The sequence below is a fragment of the Orcinus orca genome, chromosome 2 (assembly GCF_937001465.1).
Source record: "Orcinus orca chromosome 2, mOrcOrc1.1, whole genome shotgun sequence".
Classification (NCBI taxonomy): Eukaryota; Metazoa; Chordata; class Mammalia; order Artiodactyla; family Delphinidae; genus Orcinus; species Orcinus orca.
In genome coordinates, this window is record NC_064560.1 from 20,775,401 (window position 1) to 20,793,713 (window position 18,313).

The 18,313-nt window shown below is 46.6% G+C and overlaps 1 protein-coding gene across 12 annotated transcripts in view; it reads right to left on the reverse strand.

Annotated features, from left to right (window-relative positions):
• The window catches only part of CELF2 (CUGBP Elav-like family member 2), an 830,917-nt gene that overhangs the window by 43,896 nt on the left and 768,708 nt on the right, over positions 1–18,313 (reverse strand). For all 12 annotated transcript variants that reach the window (XM_033439192.2, XM_049705739.1, XM_012535222.3 and 9 more), the window contains 2 exons: positions 14,883–14,946; positions 4,230–4,364 (listed from right to left, as the gene is read on the reverse strand). In XM_033439192.2, coding sequence (XP_033295083.1) covers positions 4,230–4,364; positions 14,883–14,946 — 199 coding nt within the window. The remainder of the gene's footprint in view (positions 1–4,229; positions 4,365–14,882; positions 14,947–18,313) is intronic.

Genomic DNA, 18,313 nt, shown 5'->3' on the forward strand with positions numbered 1-18,313 from the left:
TCATGGGCAACTGAGATGATTTTTCTTTTTTTATGTTTTAATTTTAACTCTGCTTTCTTTGAGAAATGTTCTCAAAGGTTGAATCATTTCATCACCAAAATAACCGAGATGATTTTAATGTTTATTTCAAGGCCAGGAGACAAAGAAACCTATTTATTGCTGAAGGGGATTTTTTTTTTTAATTAATGCTTAATTTTTTATGTCTTAAAGCACAGACCGTTTAAAATCATTTATAATGATGCTGTAGGGAGCTTGTTCCTGGGTATGCAAAACAGAAATGATAAATTTACAGTTATTAAAAAAATTAATAGTTTTGAGGACTGAGTTGTCCCTTTACTTTTTAGATGGATTTGTCTGAAGCATAAGAGACATCTATCTTTAAAAACAGGGTAAAAACAAGGCCTGTGCAGGAGGGTGGGCTGAAGCTTTGATTCACATTACAGTTTGAATGGACTGGTTCACGGTTCAACTGGAAGCCCTGTTTTTCATTATTTAGAAAATAAAAAATCATATTGGCCTTGGGACCAGCTTTCTTTCCCTTTTATTTCCTGGGAAATTGCTCTGATGAAGTGGAGAGTCATGAATTCTTACTAACCACCTTTCCTGTGACTTTGAAAGAGTCCCTGGTGGAAATTACACAAATAATTTACTTGCACTTAAACGCCAGATTTTTTTTAGTTACACTTAAGAAAAATAATTGAAACGTAGATTTAAATCGTTTCTGCTGCTACACTTCAGCATTCTAATCAAATACTCTCAGCTCTTATGCAAAGCATTCCTCAACAGAGAAGAGAAAAACCACTCTCCCTGACACCTCTGTTGGCAGAATTTCCAGAAGGGCTGGACACCATGTTAAGGGCAGAGGGAAGGACGCTTGGCCGAGGTGGGAAGAAAGAAAATGCATCTCAGGACACATTTTCCCTTTCATTCAGGTCTCAGGAAGAAGCTGAAAATGGTCAGACATGTTTCAAGTTCCTTAAATATTCTGGCTCTCTTCTTAGGCTTCTGAGTGCCCTGCACTTTAAGAAGGTCACTACGTATTTGTGCTCCTGACCATACTGGATGGAAGGGATCCATGTACATGGACCTTCTCTCTCACCCCTCACCCTTCACCTCTCACCTCTCCCTCCGCCCCCGCTCAGCACCACGCCTTCCACGTGAGGCTGTGATCGTGCCAGGCCTCCTCCTGCCTCACAGCCCGTGCTTGCTCTGTCCTCTGCCTGGACACCCTTTCTCTGGATTATCTACGTGCTTCCTTCACTTTCCTCAGGTTTCCGCTCAAACGCCACCTTTCCAGAGGGGGCAAGGCTTCTTCAACCCTTTGCACTCCCTCCATCTTATTCTGCCCGGTCTCTCTGCTCACAGCGCTTGCCTGGCACACACGACTGTGCATTGTCCGAGTCCCCCTAACAGACGGGGAGACTCCCGGGGGTGGGGAGTGTCCCAGGCCAGCACCTAAGGCTATCCAGACGCTCAAAGCACTAACTGTCAATTATAATATCGACACTGATCAGCTGGCAGACACTTTTGCACTTGGCTCTTAAACCCACGAGCCTTCTTAAAGGAGAACAAGACGTTCGGGTTATCAATTCTGATTCTCCGGAATGTCCTGGGCACATATATATGCCCAGATATCACAAAGGAAGAATATATTTTCGTAAAGTTGAATGAACCTTGCCAAGCAAACAACAGGCCACATATCCTTAACCCAAATGTCCATCACGAGAATGGTCACTTCTGGAACAGCAGAATAATTTCAGTGTTAACTACAATAGTAAACTCTTTAAGGGCTGATGGGCCAAACGGTGGACTCTGGCTCCTCGCCGTATAAGGGAAAGTCTTCACAGAAAAAAGAGTTTTCTTTTTTCTCCACCTTGTTACCAACCATGTGGTGAGTTTCTGCTGATTACTCTAAATGCAAGGGAGTCAAGGCTGAAAGCCAAGGTTGGAAACATTACAATCATTGACTTTTGCCAAAATAAAGTCAATATTGCTTTCTCTTTAAAAAAAAAAAAACAAAGCCAATCTTCTTCCTTTTCATATGAACAATTAAGAAAGCATTCAGATTTTGAGGGATGTTTAGTTGTTTCACTCCAAACAAAATATAGTTAAAAATACCAGCTGCTGACTGAAGATCCATGTATAAATGTATAAAATGCATGTACAATGCTCTGTGCTGTTTTTAAATTTTTATTGGAGTAGAGTTGATTTACAATGTTGTGTTAGTTTCAGGTGTACGGAGTCTGTGCTGGTTTAATGTCATCTTTTCACAGTCCTCACAGGGAGAGGATAATTCTCATTTAAAAAACTTTTCAAGCTGATTTCTAAAACAGATACATTAGCGAGATCAAATATTTAATTTGTTTTTAAGAAAAAAAATCACTATTATTTTCATAAGCGGGAATATACCATGTCAAAAATGTGTATGTCTTAAAAAGGATTTAAATAACCAGTTTATGTTTTGCATTAGAGTTATAACTTAATCTTGAAAAAAACGACAAAGCTGATGTCTCAGGAATATTATCTGTTGCATGAAATGAGGCCCACATGTAGTCACGGTACGTTTTTGAAGACATTTCAAGAATGAAGGCAACGTCCCATGTGCTGTTGCTTTGAGATGAGGTGGAGGATACAACTTCCAGCCTCTCCTAAACATCTCTTAGGTTCCTCCCTCAAAACTGTACTCAGAAGGAAATGTGTTAGAAACACAATGTTTTGTAAACACATCAAGGGCTATGGCAGCTTCACTGCTCCCTGAACTTGGAAGCCTTAACAAAGCTGGTCCGCCAGGTGCTGTAGCTTTCCTTCTCCATTTTTCGGAAAGAAATCTCCACACTATGACATAAGAGCGTGTTGGACAGTTAGCTCATCTTTTGGGAGCAGCCGATAGAGGGCCCTGGGGATTCCAGTTAGGAGGGGGCTTGTACGTTGTTCAGGCCAGCTCCTCCACGTACCAGAGGAGAAGGTGAGATCTCCACCAAGGCCCAGAAAACACAGAGAGGAAGGCAAGCCAGCAAAACGCTTCTCAAAAAACAAATCCCGGTGTCTAAGCAACCACATTAGGTCTGGCTCCTATGAAAAAGAAAACGGCATCTGCCTTTGAATAAGGCAACAGAATTTCTAAGGTGGGGGGGGGAGAAAAAAAACACTTTAAATGACACGGCCCAGAATGGGACCACAAAGGAACAACAAAGATGGTCCCCTCTAGGCCACGGTGTTGAAAATCAAATGTAAAGGATGGAGCTGGTGTGAAATATCATGACGAAGATGATTCGGGATTTTGAGATTTAACAGAGAATTCTTAAATTGCTAAACCAAAACCAAAAACACAACAACAAAAAAGAACAGGAGAAAAGAGCATTCCTGAGAGACTTCCTCATCTTGGGGAAACCTCATGAGGACTGAAGCGACAGCACATTTTTCAAACAAAATGAACGTGCGAGAATCAATACCAGGGTAGACTCCCTCGCAAAACCTTTTTTCTCATTTTATCCTTGGAGGATAAAAACACACAAGCTCAAACTTTGTTTCTTTAAAAGATACATGCACCCCTATGTTCACAGCAGCACTATTTACAATAGCCAAGACATGGAAACAACCTAAATGTCCATCAACAGAGGAATGGATAAAGAAGAGGTGGTGAACACTACTCAGCCATAAAAAAGAACGAAATAATGCCATTTGCAGCAACATGGATGGACCTAGACATTATCTATCATACTAAGTGAAGTAAGTCAGAAAGAGACAAATATGCATGATATCACCTATATGTAGAATCTAAAATATGACACAAATGAACCTATCTATGAAACAGACTCACAGATATAGAGAACAGACTTGTGGTTGCCAATGGGGGAGCTGGGGAGGAATGGACTGGGAGTTTGGGATTAGCAAATGCAAACTATTATATACAGAATGGATAAGCAACAAGGTCCTCCTACTGGACAGCACAGGCAACTACATTCAATAGCCTGGGATAAACCATAATGGAAAAGAATATAAAAAAGAATGTATATATGTGTATAACTGAGTCACTTTGCTGTACAGCAGACATTAACACTGTAAATTAACTATACTTCAACAACAAAAAAATAAATTAAGAACAGGCAAACAAAAAAGGAAATTAAAGAGGTAATTAAGTCTGGTGTCCGGCTCGGTCTGAACGCGTCCACCCTGCACTTGGCACTGACCCCTGTGTCCTGTCTCCCAGAGGCAGGATGACCCCTTACCGGGACTGGTGAGGGCTCCTAGGGCGCTGCTCGTGGTGGAGAGAGGATTTGCATTGGTGGTAGTGGCTGAGGTCTGGGCTGCGGCTGCAGCCGCCGCCAGCGTTGCCAGGTTCTGTAACTGTAAAGCATTCATGCCTGCGGGGTGGGGGAAGAGAGAGGCAACGTCAGCAATAGGCCCACTTCATCCGTTTCCAAAAAGAGAAGGCAGGGGACATGGGCAGAGAGCTCCGGGATGGCACACTCGCCCCAGCTGCCCTGGGGACTCGTGTGTCACAACGCAGCCTGTGCCAACCCAGCACCCTCTTCCTAACGCCTCCTTCCAGGCTGCACAGGTCATCCTACAAGATAAGCAACAGGTTTCTGCGTGGACCATGGACAGCAGGGCCTTCCACCTCGTGGCTGTCAAGAAACTGTGAGATCCGGGCTTGGACAGCTGGAGTTTCAGGGGAAACTCTCCATCCCTAAACTCGACAGGTACACGTATGAGGTATTACAGAAGAAATGATGTTTTATTGCTCTGAAGCTGCACTGATTCAGTTTCCTGGCTCTATTAGCTGTGTGACTCTGCACAAAGTTCTTAACCTCTCTGTTTCCTGAGTCAGTGGTGACAGTTACTGTACCTTCCCTCATGCGGTGGTTGTGCAGATTAAATAACTCGATGAATGAAAATTACCCAGCATAATAACTGGCATGATGTAAGCCCCCAATAAATGTTAGCAACTATTGTTGCTGTTACTATTATTATCGACCCTGAACTTCTCTCTCCAGGTTTATTTTGAATGTGAACTTGAAATCGCGTCCATGGCAGGAACTCAAATAATATTTGCTGAATCAAAGAATGAAAAAAGGTGGCGGTGCCGTGATATCTTTATTTGTAAAATGTTTGTGTCTGCATCTTAAACATGTTTGTATCTGAAAGAGAGCTACTTTTTAGCTAGAATGAATCGAGGGCTAACGAAAATTAAGAAGTGAATGGCAGAGAGAAAGGAAACTCAGCTGAGAGGTCTGGGGCTGATCCGTCACGGGGGTGCTGGCAGGCCCTGGGGGGCTCGGGCCTGGAGCCTGTGCCGTGTACACTTTTAGTATCTTTTCTCCCCCTCCTTCTGTTTCTCAATACACAGGTTCTCTGCACAAGGTCTTCTTCCGTGATTCCCTTTACCCCCACGTACATTCAAGAAGCAGGAAACCATGGTCCTCTCCTCATCCAGAGGAATTTTACACAGAAAGATATGGGAGTGAAGTCATGGGCTTAATTTTACCTTCTTCTTATGTCTCAAATCCGGGTACCTGCTCTGGCCTGCCTGGCAGAGCCACGGCCCGATTCTGGGGCTGGAAGGAGCTCAGCCCGCTCATCTGGGTCAGAGCCTCACGGACCCTCCAGAGGCTGAGGCACGTTCCCGCGGAGGGGGACTGAGTGTCTAACGCGCACTTTCTGCATGTTACCTGTAAACTCCCCCATCGCTGTTCCGAACTCCTGCTGCGTTCACCACCTCCTCCTTTCACATCGTTTGTACGTATTGCTGACCTTCACCACTAGATACTAAGTTCCCTGAGGACAAAGATGCCTTATTCGCTTTCAAGTCCACACACACACACACACACACACACACACACACACACACACACACACACACACACACACACACACACACACACACACACACACACGGCTACCTTCACTCATAGTAGGTGATGGGTGGATCCATGGAAGATGAATGAACAGGGCAACACACAGCATGAAATGTTCCCACGCTGCTGTAAAGAGCACTGTTGGGGCTTCCCTGGTGGCGCAGTGGTTAAGAATCCACCTGCCAATGCAGGGGACGTGGGTTTGAGCCCTGGTCTGGGAAGATTCCACATGCTGTGGAGCGACAAAGCCCGTGTGCCACAACTACTGAAGCCTGCATGCCTAGAGCCCGTGCTCCACAACAAGAGAAGCCACCGCACTAAGAAGCCCATGCACCGCAATGAAGAGTAGCCCCTACTACCAGCAACTAGAGAAAGCCTGCACGCAGCAATGAAGACCCAACACAGCCAAAAATAAAATAAATAAATTTATAAAAAAAAAAAGAAAAAAAAAAGAGCGCTGTCTACAGACCCAAACAAGGTTTTTCTCTGTTCTTAGTTCTTTAGTATCTACAACAGCTTCAAATATTGACTGTTTCCCTCAACCGTTAATTAATCCCTTCTACAAATACTTATTAGGACCGTGTGTTTTCCTCATCTCACCCACGACACTCAGTGCTGTCCCGGAGTCCCGCCGACCACACTCGGGCTCTCTGTCCCGCCATCCTCTCCCTGTGTGCCCGCTTCCACCCCTCACCCCTGAGGGGCTGCCCCGCTCAGCCCCTCCCCGCCTCCACTGCCAAGGCCGGGCTCTGGGGTGCCACACCGGGCGGGGCCAACTCTGTTTAACCACCGCACTGCACTGAGGGGGAGAAAACAGACCAAAGGAAGCAGAGATGAAGCTGGGAAGGAGAGGCCGTGGTGACCCCAGCATCTGAAGGAATGGGGGGCACGGGAGGGAGGGGGAGCGTTAGATGGAGAGAAGCAGCAGGAGGACCCACAGGTGCCGCCCGGCCAGCCAACCGTTACCACATGGCCGCGACAGGCCAGAGCCGGGGCCCACACCCACAATTAAGTGGGGAAAACAAGACATTCCCCACCCCAGGAGGCTGCTGGAGATCAGAACGGAGGGGAACCAGGGACTGGGGACAATCCAGTCCGTTTCTGGAAACAGGCCTGGATCCAGAAGCTCATTCTCATGCGTCTTTGGTGTTTGTTTTTTATTTTTAACATCTTATTGGGGTATAATCGCTTTACAATGGTGTGTTAGTTTCTGCCTTATAAGCAAGTGAGTCAGCTGTACATATACATATATCCCCATATCCCCTCCCTCTTGTGTCTCTGGTCTGACAGGGATGAGAAGAGGACAGGGGAGCGCCGGGCGGCTGCAGAGCTGAAGAGGCCGGGCCATCCTCCTAGTCTGTCCCTTCGTGGCCCTCCATGCGGGCTCCGGGAGGCCCCCCTCCTCTCCTCCTCACTTTTCTGGGTGCAGTCCTGTTCCCAGCCCCGACCCTGACATTCCTCCCTTTGACCTGTCCTGTGTTCCTCGGGCCTGGAAGGCACAGCTCCCCCTGCTGGTGACAACAGTGACAAGGACCCCGTTTACTGGAGGCAGCACGGGCTCCGCCTCCAGGACATCTGAGCTCCAGTCGGGCTCGGCCTCCCCTCTGCCAGCCTCCCTGGCCTCGAGCCCATTAACTGTCTGCCTCTTGGATTTCTTGGCTGTGAAGTAGGTGTAAAACCGAACAGACCTCGAGGGTAAAGAGAGTAAATGCTTCGTACACTTGAAGCTAAAGAACAACTCCCAGGGCAGAGCAGACTCTTATCAGCTGGATAATAATCACGACAGTATCACCCCCCAGTAATGAGGATAATGGCACCAAAGACAAAGCACGTGCCGGACACACTAACCATGCTTAGTTAGCATTTGTAACAACTCTCGCAGTCCCACATGCCACAGAGAACATGGGAGGTCAGAGCCCTGGGGACAGGAGGCTGGTTCTCGGTCCCGCCCTGCCCCCCGAGCCTCCCCACGCCTGTGCCTCTGTCCCTCTTGGTTCCCACCTGGGAAGTGTGGGGGGGCATGGGGAGGCAGCGAGAGGAGGGAAGGGGTGACACACACAGGGCTTCACAGGAAAGGGGCCGGGACATCAGATGTAAACGTCCACCAGCTCCTGACACCTGCCCATCATGGCCTTGCTCCTTCTGATGAAATCTCAGCAGAGAACGGCTGTGGGTGAGGGATGCTGCCTGGCATGAGCACACGTGGGTCCTGGTTAGCAGGAGCCCAGGGTGCAAGGATGCGTGTACAATGGTGCCCCTGCTTGGCTTCCGGGCACCTGAGCCCCAGAGGGCCCGGAACTGAACCTGTGATCTGCGTCAGCAGCTAAGAACCCAGCTAACCAGGCACTAGATCTTGTCTTGAACTCAATCAACCCTTCAGTTTCTTACCCTCATTTCCTCTCCCCTCCACGCTCAGAATCAAGACATTACAGACCCCGGCCCACACATCCTCGGGGAACAGTGGGCCGCACCCTCTTCTGAACACTGAGCGGGTCACGTGGCAGCTTCCCTCCTGCTTGTCACTTAGCTCAGGGGCTCTTCCCTGGAGCTCTCCCCTGATGAGATGTGTGTGTGTGTGTGTGTGTGTGTGTGTGTGTGTGTGTGTGTGTGTGCGTCTCTGAGCTGATATGGTGTGTGTGTGTGTGTGTCTCTGAGCTGATATGGTGTGTGTGTGTGTCTCTGAGCTGATATGGTGTGTGTGTGTGTGTGTGTGTGTGTGTGTGTGTCTCTCTGAGCTCCCTGAAGTTTTATGAAAAAGCATGTGTATGATGCATGCACTTTTCTGGCAGCAGATCCTAAGAAGCTGGAGGACTTCCAACGCCTCTAGATAGCCTAAAAGTGATGCATGTGAGTCCTGGTAGAAAACCATCGAACAAAGAGGCCTGGGGTTGGTGGTGGCGACAAGAGGAACGGAGAAGAGATCAGAGCTCGGGAGTGATGGCGCAGAGAATGCAGAAAAAGGATGAAAGAAGATGGCTCTTTCTCCCCCTCAGAACCAAGATGTATACACAGTCAAGCCAACGAAAGAAAACAAAACCAACTAGAGATTCTCCAAGAACATGTCAGCTGGTGGCTGACACCAGCGCAGGTCCCATGCCAAGGCTGGAGCTAGGAAACTGGGGGGCAGCACGCACGCGGGGACTCGACAGGTGCGCCTGCCCACCTCCTGTGGGTCTTGCTGCGCCTGGACGTGGGCCATGGGGCCACAGAGGCACCTGTTCCCTGCACGGTGTCCTTCTGTCCGGCCAGGTGGAGGCCCGAAGCCCATTCTCTAGTCCATCCCCCCAGAAAGAAACCGTCCCAGGGAGGACACCCCTGCACCACTCCCGGGCCTTCTAAGCACTGCTAACATCGGCACATCACAGGGGTGCATCTGGGGTTCCGTGAGAGCCTGGGCAATTTTCGTGGAGCAGAATCTCTGGACTCTTCACCGACAGCAGCGCACGTCCTCCGTGACGGATGCTTTGTCTCTTCCCACCCCGGATGTTCCCAGAGCCAGAGGCTCCTCACCTGTAGCGTGGACATCTCCCCTCCCCTCCCCTCCCCTCCCCTCTCATTTAGGGAAGGGGCTTGGGGGCCACGCTGCTGCTGGGAAAGGCGTCTGTCCCACGCTGGGAAAGCGGCTCGGAAGCTTCGTGGGGACACACCCCAAGCTTCATCCGCTACCTCCTCAACTGTACCAGGCTCTCCGGGTACCCACAACACCCTCTCTCCAGACCTCCAGCTGCTGCAGACTCAGCCCCTGGACGGCCAGAGTTACCCACCAGGGCCCGGCCAGTCCTGGGCCCCCCAGCCTGTCTGAAAGGGGGTGTCTGCCTCTGCTGACTTTGAATTCACATTTCTGGTTGTTTCTCCGTCTGTTTCTGTTGTGAGCACACCCTGTCCTGTCATCCTCCTCTGTTCCTTCCACAGCGCCTCTGCTTTTCCAGTGGCCACCAGCCCATCTCATCACGGCTCCTCCCACGCGAGGATCCTGAAAGGGCACCGGACGGGAGGCGTGGGGTGTGTGTGGGTGTGTGATGCTGATTCTGGTTTGGCAAATAGCTCTTCTCTGAGAAGAAAACCACCCCCATTTAACCTCACAAAGCACGCTGCTCGGATGGGCACCCGTCAAACCAGGGGCAACAATCTGGGTGACGAGAAATGCAAAACACTTAAACGAGTTTTAGGAAATCCAACAGTGTGCCGAGATCGAGAGGGCTAAAATTAAAAAAAAAAAAAAAAAATTGGGGGAATACAGGGCTTCAACTTTTCACTCATTACTCGGGAAAAGAAAACCCTTCTCCAAACGAAGAAATTATGTACCAAACAGATGCACATTATGCCTACTTGAAACTTAAGATTAAAAAAAAATTATTTATAAGGAGAAGAGCATGAAAATTTAATTTAATGTTCACCTTAGGTAATTCTGTCTTATTGTTCGGAGCAATTACCATAAATCTGCATTTCAATGAGCGAGAACAGATGTCAGTTGTTACAAGCGCTTGCCAATCAGGTCTGTTAAAAAGTGACAGATGGGGGTGGTAATGGCACATTCTCAGAAGGCCTGTTAGCACTTTTCGCAGGAAGTGTGGGTTGAGGAGGCTGCTTGGCTGTGGGAAGAACTCGGGGTCTTCGTGGGTCCAGTTTGCACACCTCCCAAGTGTGTCCCTGACGTGAGGTTCTCAGCCTCCGATGCACAGTGTTTGCTGAAGTCTTCTTCCCTCTTCGCTCGTCACAGACATTCCAAGCCCGCCTTTGCTGGGAGGGGATCTCCAACAGGTAAAGTAGTTGCGATGTTGTTGTTCTGGGAAAATATTTGCCCTCTATGATTTCACTGTGACTTTGGAAACTTAGGCCAGATATTCTGGAAGCGAATTACTACCAGCTTTCCTGAATATCAGAAGTCTAAGGGAAGCAGTTTTCCCTTGTTTATCACAAGATGCTCTTCTTTGGCCATCGCTTCTTAATCTCTGTAATCTCTTACTAACAACCCCTCACCCTTGAAAAATACTTCCCCTGACAAAAAACAACCCCCTTAATAAATTTGGAATGTTGTCCAGAGCGAAGGGAGGAGGTGTTCCTGGGGCTGACCCACAACTGCTGCTTTTTGAGCAGTTTGGGGCTTCTCCTGCATTGTTTATCGATGGCTCAGAGTCGTTTGTTATTTGGCCTCTTCAACCCTTTGTGCAGACCAGTCACCCAGGCTCATGCTGACAGAACATACCTGGATCTGTGGAGACGCGGAGCGCTGTGTGACCATCTCGGGGGCCAAAGGGAGCTCGGGGTTTGGATCGGTTTGTAACGTGGATCTGCCATTGATTAGCTTAGTGACTCTGGGCAAGTTTGTTAATTAACTTCTCTCTGCCTCAGTTGTCCCACCTGTAAAACGGGATGCTAACGGTCCCTATCTCATAAAGCGTGATGATATTTGGGAATTCTGTATCCTAACCCATAGAATACCATTTCCTGGTCCTTGGGCTCACAGAACTTATTCGAACTTTTTGTACTTCAGTTTTCCCAACTGTTACGTAGTAACAAGTAGTGGTTTTGTCCTTGGCTGTGCTGTGAGGATAAACCCCATGATTATTTCAAGAAGCTCTGTGAAAAACAAACTTGTGCAATACTGCCCTTGTTTTGCTAACACGATGCTTTTTTGAGATGACAGTTGTCATAAATAAGCGGAAAACCGGAAAGCCACTTTCCCCTTAATTCCTTCTTCTTCAGGAAAAATCCAGACCCTTGGCCTGAACACAGACCCCACGTTTTTGAGATTTCAGAAATTCATGGAATACCACAGTTGAGTGAGAAATGGACACATTTTTATCAGAAGTTATGAGAGGGAAAGTGAAATCAATCGACTTGAAGAATGCACATAAATGCGGTCAGCTTATAAAAATTTTATCCTTACTAATCTATTTTCTGCTTTTTAAATTTCAGATATAGTAAAGGTTCCCTTTTATAAAATCATAAAACATGCCTGAAGTTATTTTCAGTTTGAAAGGAAAATGGTGGTGTTTTTTTTTTGAAAAAAGAAGTATAGTTGATGTCTCATTCAATTTTATTGATGTAAGTACTTAGGAACTTGTCTCCTCCTAATTTTTTTTTCTGTTTTTTTCCAGCTTTCTTTTATTTTCTCCTCAAACGGAAAATGTTTACTCATTCAAATGAGACATTTTAGACTCTAGTGAGACACCTCAATTTCCTGAAGGACAGACCATTCTGTTCTGAGAGCTGTTCACAGCACAGTGCTCGTTTTCCGAAATGATATTTCACTCTTTGGTGATGGTGCTCTCAGCTGCAGTACTCGAATTTTCCACGTGGAGTTTATTCTCTGGCCCTGGAGGACATGAACGTGGCATCTGCATTGTGGAGGTGCCCGCTCTCTCTGCCACAATCTCACTCAATTTACCAGCATCGTAAACCCAGGGGTGCTTTGGGATGAGCCACCTCTCGGGCTCCTTCATGTTGCTTCCACCGTGTATGTCAATACCACGGGCTGTGTGACACGTATGACGCTGTACCAACTCGCTGATCCCAAGTCTCTGACAACTCGTTCATGAAGATACAGTCGTTAGGTTGTGTAATGGTCTGTGGCTTAGACATCAGGCTAAAGTCAAATTTCTTAATTAAAAAACCAGGTATTTCACTTAAGCTTCATTGGGACTGTATCCAACACTTATAAATTTACTTACTCATCCACGCAAAACAGTCACAAGTGCCACTTAGAGGAGTGAGGGCTGAGGCCACGCCCTCTCGGAGCATCGGTGATTCAGAGGTGAGGGAGGGGGGGAAGGAAGAGAGGCTTTTTAGGGGAATGCGGAAGAGGGGCCCTCTGTCCCACAAGTCGGTGCTCTGGGGAAACGTCCTCCAAGAAGGGGCCTCTATGATCCACCCACTTTCTGAGACTGGCTTAGGTGACTAGCGCTGACAAAAGTTAAGCCCTACTCTTGGGAGAAGAGAAAGAGCAGGGGGCCAAGAGCACTTGGTTGAAAAAAATAGCCCAAACCACGATGCTTCCAACACTTGGGAAGATGAGACCTGATTCTCCACAGGAATGAAGGATACTTGTTATAGAAATGGCCAGGCAGACAGAACCCTGACATCCATGTCCTTGGTCCTCACTACTCGAGGTGACAGTGGAAAATGGGCCACTCGGCCTTCGAATGCACAGCTTGGGCAGCCTCGGTGCTGAATTTAATGCCAAAGGTTCGAGAAAGGGGTATTTTGGAGAGCCAAGCGCATTCACAGACCACCTTTAAATTAGCCATCTGCCCCATGCACCTTCTCAGGTGATTCCCAGATACCCTCCATTTTTAAATGAGCACACGGCGTGCAGATGCTACCATCCTGACCTGACCTGGCGAGCCATGGGCGCCTGTGGCCTAATGAAGAGTGACAAGGCGCACCGTCCACCCGAGAAAACATGCCTGGCAATAGCCTCAGGACCCAGTGACCTTCTTTGCATAATTCAACTGTGGGAACGGGAGAGCCTGAGGCTTCCTCTAAGGAAAGACTCTAATTCTGGATCTGGGTGGGTCCCTTCGATTAGAAGAAAACCAAATCTTGCACTGGCGGAAAATGCAACACATCTCAGCATTTCTTTCAGAGCTTGCAATCTGGAAGGTTTTCTCTTTTTAAAACGTAGAAAACTCTCTGAATATTTTAGTGCTGTCTCTCCAATCCCCTTCACAGAACTAGAAATAAATCAACTGTTGAAGGCGATGCTCAGCTCCGAGGCCAGCTTCCCCAAATGTATTCGTCAACGTTCTGCTGAATGGTTTCACTACTTATTATTTTAACATGTATTCTTTTCCCATAATAATCTAAAAGTGTTATTACAATAGAACAAGCTGGGGGTACCAGATTTAAAGCCCCACGGCTAACTGAGCATTGTTTTTACTGTAGGCGAGTATGTCCCATCAGACAAGTTATATTAACCCTGGAGGCCACCACAAAAGGCTGGGCTGACAACAACTGGACATACAGGAACAGAAATCTGCGTGTGCTCATTCCAAGTGTCTCCAGATCCATTCAAAATGAAACAAGGAAAAAAAAAACCCCACAAGGATATGCATGTGGGAGGGGAAAAAAAAAAAAAGAAAAAAGGAGTTTTCATAGTGACAAATAAGGAAATCAGGCTTTTATTCTGTACATCCTGGGTTCATTTCATTGACTCAGGGTGTCCTTGATGAAAACAAACTCTGCTCGATTCTAATACGCCCAAAATCTGTTCTCCTTGCCTGCGCTCCCCTATCTTTTCGGAATCAAGCAAGGAAGAAGCTTCCTCACTGCTCCTCGCGGCAGGTTCCTGGCACCTGTGCTCTGATTCATCGTGCGGGCTGCCTTCCCTGGCCCCGTGGTGTGGGTTAGGATGTGAGCCTGGAAGGTGACACAGCAGGACTGACCTTTCACTAATCACTGCCCCTCAGTTACTACTGACACAGCTCATAATAAAAAGAAATCCTTCATGAGCCGGCTTTCAAATCCAGTCCCACTTTGATTTTGCTCAAGAACAAAGATTCTACTTTCCCATAAAAGATTCTGATGCGCAATTCTGTCAACTGGGGTTCTGAAGTTAAAAAAAAAAAAAAAAGGCACCCTGTTAATTGTCTGTGGTTATCAAGGGACTGCAAACGGTATCAGAGATAGGCCTGCAAGCCTGACTTTCATTACGAAGGTCAAAACATTCTTATTGACTGCCTATTATTAAAATTCTAGAGGGATGTCAATCATGGCAGCTGCCCTGGATATCGGAATCTTGTTGGAAATCCCCCAGCCGGCAAACCCATTAAAAAAAAATAATAAACACAACTGTGGAGGGTACTGTGCAGGAATTCTCAGCCCCCTAAATTTTCTCATAACTGTTGGAGATGCCAGAGTTAGAAGATCAACTTCTGAGCAGCTGACTCTAATTTTAACACCTAAGCCAGAAAGCAACTAGGACCGGTAGTTACCCTTCGTTCGTCTTTTCCCCAGCTTCTGAACCCATCCCCAATTCAGACGACAGCACGGTCAAAAGGCAAGGCTCGCTTCATGACTTACCAGCCATTTGCTGAATGCCACTGAATGCACCCAGGTTGCTGGAGGAGGTGGCCTGCTGCAGAAGCTGCAAAAGGAAAGAGAAAGGTACTGTCAAAATGAAGCGGAGCTTGGAAGTGTACTGTCAAGGGAACTTCCCAAGTCCACTGAGGGCACGTCCCGTTCCCTTTACATTTACATAGTTGGTTGCTGCTGCCTGTTAATGGGCTGAAGGTTCCGAGAGTTGGGGCTATAAATCCATGTTAATGTCTAATCTCTATTAAAAAACACAGACACTGGGGAAACTCAATAACGTAGCTGCCTTAAAACAATTCATCAATTTACTTTTTAACAACCAGGTGTTAAATCTGTGGGAACCAACATGGCGTGACTAATGCTCTCTCTCTGGAGCCTAGTAGTTCCCGTAACTCATCTCCGTCAATCGCGGTCCATCCCTAGGTCTCCTCCGCTTTCCTTCACAGCTCAGTGTCCTACAACCTTCATTAGAGAGGTATAGATTCACTGACTCTTGGGCTAACAGAGAAGTCACTGTAATACCTACAGACGTAAGTGTATGTATCTGCAGCCAGAGTCACTGTCATGACTTCACGACCAAGACAACGGTCACCCATTTTAAGACGGTCTTCGTTGGCAGAGAGCAACATACTACTTGTCAGAACTCACAAGTATCTGGTGCTATGTATGTTGATGCTACGCATTATAAATATATCAGCATCTTTTAAAAAAGAAATGAAGACAGCTGTGAAAAGGCCTCTGTATTTTGTTCCTAGAGCTTCCAAAAATACATTTAATCCCCCATATAGAAACGGTGGGTACCACAAGGTAAAGGCATGTGGTTACTGTTCGAAAGCCCTCCTTTATTCGTCCACGTCAATTGAATTATAGGTTAACTTAGGTGCTATACTGTTTGACTAGGCTTATTGATATTCTCCTTTTGGTTGATCAATACAGCCGCGGTTTGTACCTGGGGGCAAGTGTGGAGTTATCTCCTATACTCAAAAGTCCATGGATGCTAAAAGCATAGATTCACCAAATTTATTATTAAAAAACTGCTATGGTACTATGAGCTTAGGAGGAACCAGATGAATTCACTATTTAAAAAATAAGCTCTCAGAATTTGTTTGGAGTGCTGCGAAACCTAACGGAGAGCACTGCCACTCCTCCAGGTAATGGTAGGTCTCCTCAGCTTAAGAAGAAGGAAACTCTACAACTGGATGTGACTCAGAAATGGGCATCTAGCAATTGACTTAAAAGCACCAAGTAGAGTGGAATGTCGGTGGCTGATTCAACGTGTCTTAGTTACGATGATTAACGTAATCCCTATGGGGATTAACATGAACAGCTGTGGGCCTTCCCTGGTGGCACAATAGTTAAGAACCCACCTGCCAATGCAGTGGGCACAGGTTTGATCCCTGGTCCAGGAAGATCCCACATTCTGCGGAGCAACTAAGCCCGTGGCCACAACTACTGAGCCCATGTGCCACAACTGCTGAAGCCCATGTGCTGCAACTACTGAAACCCGCAGGCCTAGAGCCTGTGCTCCACAACAAGCCACCGCAAATGAGAAGCCCGCTCACTGCAACTAGAGAAAACCCGCACGCAGCAACGAGGACCCAATGCAACCAAAAAATAAATAGAGTTTTAAAAAAAAGACAAAAACAAACATGAACAGTTCCCAGACATACGTCTGCAACTTTCATTCATCCTTCTCGACTCAGGGTAGTATACTACCTAGACATTACACACAGACACACACATACACACAGAATGAGAAAGAGGAAGAAGCTAGGAATTATGTTTTGACAGAGAGAAATCCCTTATCTTGGTTTGATTTCTTGGGTTTCCCATTCTCTTGTGGTTGCAAGCCCTTACTCTCTCCTATATTAGATATTAAAAAAAATTAAAGTTTAGTCAAGTTCAATGAGCTTTGAAGATACTCTGAGGAATTAATAATCTTTACTGATTAGTAAGTGGCAATACCTGGAGTGTCATTAAACTACTTCCGTGGATTCTTCCCACTGGCAACCACTCTTTGGTGAGCCACAGTCAGAATCTACCCTCAACACAGAGGCAGGAGATGCCTTAAAGGCCAAGGGTCTTTTCAGAGAAATGGGCTTCCGATCGAAAGGGGTAGAGCAAACTTGGCAGAGAAAGAATGGAAGCCCTCGGTAGGGGAAAACGTAGTTCAGAGCGTGTAAGAACACGTTCTTATCAATGAGGTGGGGATGAATTCTCTTTCAGGATTCAGAAAGAATTTTCAGATGTGATCAAAGAAACATGTGCCAGAGATTTCTGTGAGCCCTGGGGCATGGGAGATGGTCGAGAAGACCAGGGCTAGGCACGTGTGTCTTGGTTTTCAGACATGGTGGAGCAGGAAGCTGGATTCTTAGAAACTACGAAAAGGTGAGCCTGACGTCAATCTCTGATAGAAATTCTCGTACTTAAGGCGATGATCTGTGAACAACTGAGAAACACACGTTTGTGAAAAACAAATGATTGTTCATCTAGACTCATTTTTTTTTCTCATGAAGTTTCTAGACCAATAGACCCAGAAAAAGATATGGCAAGCACATATAGATTTCAGCAAGACATGTGATGAAATCTCTCATCTCTTATCTCTTTGTGGATAAGATGGAGAAATGGCTAGAAGGTGGCAGCAAACTTGGTCACTGTTTGTATTAATAACTCAGGGGAAGACAGGAGAGGCACGCTTCTCCAGCAAGACATCCAGACATGTCTTGAGTAGCAATTACACGGCAGACACCAACAGGCAGTGGGGTGGGGTGGATAAAAGAGGAATGTGAGTCACATCTGTCCTTGGAGAAGCAGCCCCGCCGGATGGAGAGAACCCATGGAGGGCTGAAATCCTGCTTGACCACCAGTGTCATGACCTTGGGTAAAGTTACATAACCTTTTTAAAATTTTTATTGGAGTACAGCTGATTTACAACGTTGTGTTGGCTTCAGGTGTAAAGTGATTAAGTTATACATATACATATATCCACACTTTTTTAGATATCTTCTCCATATAGGCCAATCCAGTGAGTGTATCGAGTAGAGTTCCCTGTGCTATACAGTAGGTCCTTATTAATTACCTGTTTTATATATAGTAGTGTGTGTAGGTCAATCCCAGTCTCCCAGTTTATCCCCTGCCCCTTTCTCCCTTAAGCCTCTCCCTTTCCTCACTTGTAGAAACACGGTGATCTTACCTTTCAAGGTCACAGGAAGGACTCTTTTACAGAACAGTATTGGTTCTGCTACAAAGTACGGAATGGGTCATACAATCCTGAGAGGGACAGTTCAAGTGTCAGGAGAGAATTAGGACGGACGGATGGACACGGACACACACACACACACACACACACACACAGGCTAGAATAAAAGGTCCAAAGGCACACTATGACATTATATTAATAATGTGTAGTCCAGCATTTA